The following is a 9,599-nucleotide window of genomic DNA, read 5'->3' on the forward strand; positions in this document are numbered from 1 at the left end:
CTGGGATTAAAGATGTGCGCCACCTTCACACGTAGAGCTTTACTTCTCTCCTCTCTAATATTCTCTGCTGTTGTGTTTGGTCGCTAGAGGGGAAATTGTATGGACTCCTGCCTTGAGCTCCTTTAATACATCAAACCTCCTCTTTTTGTTTGTATATTTGCTTGATGTTTTTTTTTTTTTTTATTAACTTTCCTCATTTATTTGTGGGAAATGATTCCGTAGGTTAAGGTGACAGACAAAGGTTCCACCACATTGTTAAAGTGGATTGAATATCATGCTTACAAGATAACTCCTATATGCATTTTTAAAATTATATTAAAACACTATTTATGACTGTCAGCTAACATAAACCCCATATACTGTACAGTATGGAATATTCTAAGGAATAGTCTAACAGTCTATGGGGAAAAATCCTTTTAAAATACCTCCACTATGTAGGGATGTGTCACAATCTGTAGCATGTAAACGGGACTAGTTTGTATAATCATGTAAAGAATCTTGCCAGGCTGGTGGGAGTTGCTGCTGAATAAGAATCAAAAAAGCTTTTTAAAGTGAAAGAGAAAATAGTTAATCACTGCAGTTAAGAATTGACCTCTGGACAGTGATTCTGCTCTGTCTGCGCTCTGGGTTGTGATAGCATCAGCCTATTGTCACTCCTGACCCGAGGACAGTGAGAGATTTTACCGTCTCTGTGCCTTAGGTGTTGGGACAGCATCAGCCTGTTCTTCCTGCTAAGCTATGGACACTGATTCTTCTGTCTCTGGGCTTTAGGTCTTGGGATAGCATCTGTTTTTGCTGATGACCTATAGGTGTTGGGATAGAACCAGACCGTTATTGATGCTGAGCCCCCTTTGAGAAAAAAGAATCCCACAAACTGTGCTGATGTTATGAATATGTTGTGTTTTTCCAGCCTTACTTTTTACCTTAGGATGAAGTCATTTTAAGTATTTATATATTATCATCTAAGGAGGAAGTAAAGAATCCCAAATCATATGCAATAAAACATCCAACAAGGATGAGATTAGTTTAGAAGCTTATGATTAGGGACAAATTTCAGTAATTTTTTGAAGGTCTTTTGAAGCTGTAACAACAAACTCTGTACAAGAACAAGATAGATGACCCAAGCTTAAACCCTGCCTTGCATATAAGTGTGTCGAAAGCGTTGAGTTTATTCTCAACTGGTGCAATCAGTCACCTTATTTCTATCTGAGTTCTTGTGTAGTCTCCCAGTTACAAAGAGAAATATCCATATATAAGTGGGTCGAAGCATGGGTTTAGAAAAGCAAAGAGAAAGAAAAAGTGATTCACCGGCTCTGACACCCTGTCTAACATTTCTGGATCAAACCAGTACCAAATTCCTAGGACGTAGTAGGGAGTCCAGCAGACGACAAAGGAGGTGGCGAATGCGACTGTCATCTTTAGAGTTCTCAGCCGAGCTCTTGGGATATTATTCTTGGATTGATTCAGCTGTAGTTCTGTTAAATAGAGACAAAGAGTACGTGTTTAGTCAGCTTTCTCACAAAACTGAAATGATAAAAAAAAGGAAGAAAGATTCATTAATTCTACCCATTGATTGTAAAAAAATAATTCCAATATTGGTGATTTACTTAAAAATATTTCTCCCCTAACCCAACCGGAAGTGGTAGTGTTCATCTGTAATACTCCTACCAAAGAAGCAAAGGCAGGAGTCTAGCCTGAGCTATGTAATAAAGCTGTATCAGGAAGGGAAGCAAAGGCAGGAGTCTAGCCTGGGCTATATAATAAAGCTGTCTCAGGAAGGGAAGCAAAGGCAGGAGGCTAGCCTGGGCTATATAATAAAGCTGTCTCAGGAAGGGAAGCAAAGGCAGGAGGGTAGCCTGGGCTATATAATAAAGATGTCTCAGGAAGGGAAGCAAAGGCAGGAGGCTAGCCTGGGCTATATAATAAAGCTGTCTCAGCAGTAAGTATGCTTTTATATTACGTTTTCCTGTAGGAAAGAATGAAGAGTAGAGTAGTCTTTAAATTTTAATTAAACCAAAGAAGATTTGAAAAACAGAGGTATTCATACAATTCAAATATGAAGTTGGTTGCTATATTCTAGACATCAGATGTATGGTGTATTAGTCCAGTTGGAGTATATCTTCAGTACTTATCGTGAGTTTTAATAGTGTAATTACCCAAAAAGAAAAGAAAAAAAATGAAAAAAAAATAGTGTAATTACCCATTTAATTTGCATATGTTAATTGTACACAGCAGTGAGTTCAATATGATATGTATGTGTGTGTATGTGTGTGTTGTGTGTATGTGTATGTTGAGTATATGTGTGTATGTGTGTGTGTATGTATGTGTGTGTATGTATGTATGTGTGTGGGTATGTGTGTGTATGTATGTGTATATGTGTGTATGTGGGTGTATGTGTGTGTAAGTGTATGAGTGTGTATGTGTGTACATGTATGTGTATGTGTGTGTACATGTGTGTGTATGTGTGTGTATGTGTGTGCGTGTGTGTGTGTGTGTATGTGTATGTGTGTGTATATGTGTGTGTATGTGTGTGTATGTATGTGTATACTTGTGTGTGTGTATGTGTGTATGTGTGTGTATGTGTTTGTGTGTGTATGTGTGTGTATATGTGTGTGTATGTGTGTGTATGTATGTGTATACTTGTGTGTGTGTATGTGTGTGAATGTGTGTGTATGTGTGTGTGTATGTGTGTGTGTATGTGTATGTATATATTCACCCTCTCCTCCATAGCTCTCTTGCTCCATTCCCTCTCTTGCCTCTTCCTCCTGATCAGTTCCATTTGTACTTTTATGCCTTCCCTTCCCCTCTCCCTGCCCTTTTTGAATGACTACCTGACTACCAGGGGTGGGTGTGGGCTGGGACTGGGTGGGATTGGGGTAGGGGTGGGTCTTCCTGGAGGACCTCATGGAGATCCTTGCTGAAAAGACCTGTAGAGTTGATAAGGAGTCAGTCAAGGAGTGGGAGTGCGTCAGGTTCCATGGGGAGGTGAATCCTGCAGTTCTGACAGACTAGCAACCAGGTGCTTCTTTATTTACACAACCGTGACAGGATAAAGACAGACTAATCATTATCCAGGTGGAACAGATTAGGTTTGTTTGCTTGTTTGTTTTTCCTTACATGTCCTGGGTTACAAGTTCAGTCACAATTAGAAAATACAAAAAGAACAGATTTTATTCTCATTATTAGCTTTATAACTCTGATGTAAAGAATCTAAAGAATGTCTCTACCAAAGCCAACACTGTTATTATATGACAGCCTGATTTTAGGCTGGAAACGTTTGCAGTTTTAAGTCCTCCAGACGAACAGAAAATTTCTCAACTGGTCTTTTTATGACTAGCAAATACTAATACCTAACTTTTAAAACTGTATGTTTCATCATTTATGCTATATAGGATATATAATAGGAAAAGTTTATTATTGTCAATCTATCTTATTTACTGAGCTTTATTCTTCCTGTGGTGTACCCTGTATAACCCCCTGTACTGGCTAATTTTGTGTCAACTTGACACAGGCTGGAGTTATCACAGAGAAAGGAGCTTCAGTTGGAGAAATGCCTCCATGAGATCCAGCTGTGGGCATTTTCCAAATTAGTGATCAAGGGGGAAGGGCCCTTTGTGGGTGGTGCCATCTCTGGGCTGCTAGTCTTGGGTTCTATAAGAGAGCAGGCTGAGCAAGCCAGGGGAAGCAAGCCAGTAAAGAACATCCCTCCATGGTCTCTGCATCAGCTCCTGCTCCCTGACCTACTTGAGTTCCAGTCCTGACTTCTTTCAGTGATGAACAGCAATGTGGAAATGTAAACTGAATAAACCCTTTCCTCCCCAACTTGCTTCTTGGTCATGATGTTTGTGCAGGAATAGAAACCCTGACTAAGACACCCCCTATCTTTAAACCACATTTTAGAGTGCTCTAAGCCTATAATTTTAAAAAGGCCTTGAATCTGTAACCTTTTCTCCTGGCCAGTCAGAGTTTGCCAATTGTCTCTGTTAACCCTGCATCAATTATACAGTTTGAATTTGCTCAGGGGCAAATACCTCAAGAAGGTTCCCATAGTAATGGCGTGATCTAGCTATGTGCTTATCTGTGCTTAATGATCTCCAGGGCACAAGGAAGACTTCCAAAGAGTAGCCAGATAAAGTTAATTTTAGGATTTTCTCAAAAATACTCAAGGCATAATTTTCTCAGGAAAAGACATAAAATGAATCATAATGCAGAAAGTCCCCAAGAGACCAAACCCAAAAGTTAGAGATAGAAAGACAGCGAATTCAGCATTCGGCTCAGCTTTGCTGGAACTCTGTGCTGGCTTCATGACTCCAGGGGATGTGGCTGTGCCAAAGGACCTAATGAATTTTGTGAATGTTGCTACCTTAGTAAGGTTTCACTGCTGTAACGAATTACTATGACCAAAAATTAAGTTGAGGAAGAAAGGATTTATTTGGCTTATATTTCCACATCACTACTCTTTACCAAAGGGAAGCCAGGTTAGGAACTCAAGTAGTGCAGGAACCTGGAGGCAGGATCTGATGCTTCTGGCCATGGAGGGGTGTTGCTTACTGGCCTGCTCTTCCTGTGGTTTGGTCAGCCTGCTCTCTTATAGAACCCAGGACCACCAGCCTAGGGATGACACCACCCACAATGGGCTGTCCCCTCCCCCATTGATCAATAATTGAGAAAATGCCTTACAGCTGGATCTTATGGAAGAATTTCCTCCACCAAGTCTCCTTTCTCTCTGATGACTCTAGTTTGTGTCGAGTTGTCACAAAACCAGCAGTACAGTGGCTTGTAGGAGCAGTGGCACCTTATGAAGTGGCTACACCACCGTCGAAAATGTCTCCCTCCACCCTCCAACTCTTTTATTTTTTTATTTTTGTTTTTTTGAGACAGGGTTTCTCTGTGTAGCCCTGGCTGTCCTGGAACTCACTTTGTAGACCAGGCTGGCCTCGAACTCAGAAATCTGCCTGCCTCTGCCTCCCGAGTGCTGAGATTAAAGGCATGTGCCACCACGCCCGGCTCCTCCGTCCCGCACCCCCCCCCCCCAACTCTTAACTGCTCATAAATCTTCAAGGATGCGTTGGGACTTCTGAGCTCTTATGTGACCTTTATTCCACGGTGAAAAATGAGAACATGAGGTGTCAGTAAAGGATCTCATCTATAGTATATAGTAAAAATATTATTTCAAGAGGGTGATTGTGAATTATTAAATGACCTAACCTTTGTGAACTGTTTGCCACCATCTCCAAAGCACGACCACTCTGCGTGTTACTGGTTAAATACTGTTTGTCTACAGTGATTCTTAGATCTAAGGAATACGTACTGCGTGGGTCTTGATGAAGGACTCGTGTGAGGGCGAAGATGATTTTGGCATTGCAGATTAGCATGATGAGGAGGGGGATGATGAAGAGGCAGCCGAAGGTGAAAAAGTTGTAGAAGGCTTGATGCCACCACTGTGGAAAGCTGCAGTGGGTCACACATTGTGAGAAGACTGTGGGCCCAGAGCCGTCTACTAGGTAGATCATCCTGAAGATATATAACTGCGGGAACAAACAAGAAAAAGTTATGTGTCTTTGCCCAAAAGTGTTGAAAGTTGTTTCTTCCTTCTTTCTTCTGGCTTTCAAACCTAAAGCAACTTCTGAATTCCTTGGCACTGCGTTCTGAGCATTGTATTGAAATTTGTAAGGGAGATTTCCTTGAACTGGGTTTGTCTTCGTTTGGACAACCCCATAGGATTTTGTAATTGGTGGAATTATTTCAGCCTTGAAGAACAGTGATCACTTGAGGACTTAAACCTCGCTTGGGGTTTCAACTCCCCTGTGGTTAGGCTCAGAAACCTTTTTGAAAGTGATTTTGTTCATTTCATATCCATAGTGCTGAAAACTGTGCCTTTTAGAATATATCTGTAAAATACACATTAAATTTGTTTTAGTCATTGAAAGGCCCAGTCAAGTGCTATACTTTAAAATTTTTAATATTTATTTATTTATTTATTTATTTATTTATTCATTCTTGGTTTTTCAGGACAGGGTTTCTCGGTGTAACAGAGCCCTGGCAGTTCTTGTTTTGCTTTGTAGACCAAGCTGGCCTCAAACTCACAGAAATCCACCTGCCTCTGCCCCTGAGTACTAGGATCACAGGCATACAACACCACACCTGGTCCACATGATCAGAACACGGAAACACTCTCAAGGCTTCTATTCTGATAATGTTGACCAGAAGGTAGACATGAGCAGAGGCGTTGGGAGAGGGGTCTGGTGGAAGGGACCCCCACTCTTGCTTTTTTATGGCTTGAAAAGTTATGAAACCGGGGCACCAGATTTCAATATAAAGCTTCCCAAATTTAAAAACAAAAAGATTTAACTGGCTGACGGCCATGCGGTCAGTCATGAACATCGCCTTGGACAGTCTCAGAAAGAAGTTAGCTCTGAGGGAACGCAGAGAACTAAAATTGTATCTTGGTAGCAGTATCTCCTGCAATTAGAAAGCGCCTTTGTGTTTAAACATCCTTGAGGCTCCAGATAGGCCTCTCCCACTGTATCAAAAAAAAAAAAAAAAAAAAAAAAACCCAAAAAACGAAGGCCCCTGGGAAGTTTCCCACACGTGTCCACTAAAGAACAGCTCGCATCCTTGAAAGACCTCTGCTCAATTCCATGAGCGTTCACTTTGTCTCCCCTACGCCATTTTCTAGAGGGTCATAGGGAGAAATACTCCAAAGAGAGATCTGTTCCATCACAACTTGGGAGGGAATAGAAGTCACCTTATGCAAACCCCATATTCATAAAGCTTCTTTAAAGTCGGAGGCACAGGCCTCACTGAGCAGCTAACTCCTTTGATAGAGCTCACTGAGAAGTCGTTGGAGTGCTTACTTGCTTTTCTTTTCCAAATGAATGTTTACTTTTACATTCGGAGTCTTTTGACTGCGTCCTTTCTTCCATGAAGTAAAGAATGGAGAGAAAACTCTTTCCTTCCCTGTACCCCGACAATAACATGTCAACTAGTTACAAAAATAAATAGATAAATAAGTAAAAATAAATGGTATTTTCACTAATGGGACTGGCAACCATGTAAACGTGCATCGGTGTATTTTTGACAAGATGCTGTGGAAACCAACATCTCTATGTGTGGCTAGTGGGAATGCAAATTGGTACCTCCATAATGGAACATGTTAACTAACCACTTGACAATAACTAACGCTTACAAATGCAATGGATTGGGAAATGCCTAGAAAGCTGGGAAAACATATTTCTGTATATGTCTGTGAAGGTGCATCCAAGAGATGATTGACATGTGGCTCAGCCAACCGAGGGAGGAAGATCCACTCTGAATGCGGATAGCTCTGCCTTACGGTTTAAGGCCCTCATAGAGCCGCGTGTGGAAAGAGGGAACCTTGGACCTGCATTCCTCCATGTTTCCAGAGTGCTCGCATCTTCTCACTGTCCTCATTGCCTTGGACAGCAGGATCCCAACTGCTCAGCTTTTGCATTGGCTTCTACAGTGGCAGCTATCCACCTGGCTTCCAGCACTCCTGCCTCAAACTGGTGCCGTTTCCTCGGTCTCTGTTGCTGTGAATCTTCCAGTTTCTGACTTTCCCAGGCTTCTGTCTGCAGATCAAGGTCGTGGGATTGTCCAGCCACTGATCGGGTAAGCCTGTGGGAGGTACAGAGGTCCTTGTGCTCCACAGATAAGCACCAAGGGGAGCCAGGAATGTTAAACAGCCCCGTCTGTCTGTTAAAGTGGATAAACATAGATATAACCTATTTCCATCCAGAAGGCTGGGAGTGGGTGTGGTCAATAGGCTGGCGCCTTTGCACTTTCTGTGTGGTTGGGACCACAGTAAATCCTCCCTCAGACCCTTATCCTCAGCTTGCCAATTTATTACAATGTATCCTTATGGAAGATGTCACATGCCAATCCGTAGAACCCATCTCTATGAAACATCTCACATATTCATTATGAGGACTTTTGATGGGATCATTCTGTACATCAGACCAAGCCAATCAGACCCTCATCCTCAGTTTGCCAATTTATTACAATGTATTCTTATGGAAGATGTCACATGCCAAACCGTAGAACCCATCTCTATGAAACATCTCACATATTCATTACGAGGACTTTTGATGGGATCATTCTGTACATCAGACCAAGCCAATCATCACCAGAAAAAAATTCACCACGTTCTGCTCTGCTCTTCCAGTCGGGGGTCAGACTCCTGAAGTTTGAACCGACACCAGCTAATGACTTGTACAGAACAGGGTTACTTTCTTGTCTCTGGAGGATCATTGCTCTCCTGGCTGCGGTGGTCGAAAAGAACCCCACATAAGCCGGTCTAATAAATCCTCTCTTAGAGTACTGTATACATTCTATTGATTCTATTCCTCTGGATAATTCTAAGACAGCATTTATACATCGCTAATCCTACACCCAGAGATTTACTTTCAACATATGTCTGTAAAGCCATTACGTGGAAAGAATTGTGCAGGAGATCCTTCGCCGATGATGTGTTACTTGGAACCAAGAAGTGTCAGAATAATCGACATGACCTTTTACAGAACAGTGGCTGAGTGAATTGTGGGAGATTATACAAGTATGGGAGATTACACAGCAGTAAGAGTAGGTAAGAGCCTATTTGTGACTGTGCCTGTGTATTTATATGTTTATATTTATTTCAGTTCTGCCCTGGAGGCAGGTTGAAGCTTGCTTTCCAAATTCCTTCCTTTACCAAAAGGATCCAGTGCTAGCTGGAATGGATGGGCCAAAGCCTGAGGCAGACAAAATACTGCATGTTCTTCAGTTGGCCGTGCAAGAGTCCAGAACGGTCTAGAGAAGACTTGAGTATGAAAGAGAGACTAAAATTCAGCTGGATAAATCCGAGACAGTTTAATAATCAAGCAACAAGAAAGAAACTAATAAAAAGTAATGATAAAAACAGGATTTGGTAGTACACTCCTTTAATTCCAGCATTTGGGAGGTAGAGGCAAGCAGACCTCAGAATTCATATGTTCCAGGCCAGCACAGCAAGTTCCAAGCCAGCCACAGTTACACAACAAGACTCTGTTTAAAAACCAACAAACAAAAAGTAGTGATAAACTATCAAACAAAGCAAGAATCCATGAGTCCACATGGATGTAAATTACACAAGAACAAAAATGGGGATAACTAAAAGCTTTTCTTTAATATAGAATGTTAATAAAGTAAAGGGAATAAATACAATGGAGTTGTTTGCCAATCATTATAATACTGACTTCAGCAAAAATCATCAATAGTTGGCAAAAATAATCAGTGAAATTTTGAGAATAGGACATTGAGGAAATATCCAAGCATCACCTTCTAGACACCTATTCATCATAAAGAGTCAGACGACTTTATAATGGAGAAACAAGCGTGCAATTACCATTATAGATAAGAGGACAAGTTGACATCATTTGTCTCCTTAGACAAAGCATTGGAATGAAACTAACATTACATTTTCAGTGTGCTTACTTAAGCTATAGATAAACCTAAAGTGGAGAGCAATTTGCAAATGGCCCATTGTCTTCAAAAGTACAATGGAGTACTACTCAGCCATTAAAAACAATGAATTTATGAAATTCTTGGGCAAATGGATGTAT

The 9,599-nt window shown here is 41.2% G+C and overlaps 1 protein-coding gene across 2 annotated transcripts in view; it reads right to left on the reverse strand.

Moving 5' to 3' along the window:
• Positions 1–1,061: 1,061 nt before the first annotated feature.
• The window catches only part of Gnrhr (gonadotropin releasing hormone receptor), a 17,310-nt gene continuing 8,772 nt past the window's right edge, over positions 1,062–9,599 (reverse strand). The window contains exons 2-3 of one of the 2 annotated variants that reach the window (XM_021211179.1): positions 5,312–5,528; positions 1,062–1,475 (exon numbers count right to left, since the gene is read on the reverse strand). In XM_021211179.1, the coding sequence (XP_021066838.1) occupies positions 1,231–1,475; positions 5,312–5,528 (462 nt within the window). In that variant the 3' untranslated portion in view covers positions 1,062–1,230. The remainder of the gene's footprint in view (positions 1,476–5,311; positions 5,529–9,599) is intronic. The other variant, XM_021211178.1, reaches the window with a different exon arrangement.

Source organism: Mus pahari, chromosome 13 (assembly GCF_900095145.1).
Source record: "Mus pahari chromosome 13, PAHARI_EIJ_v1.1, whole genome shotgun sequence".
Classification (NCBI taxonomy): Eukaryota; Metazoa; Chordata; class Mammalia; order Rodentia; family Muridae; genus Mus; species Mus pahari.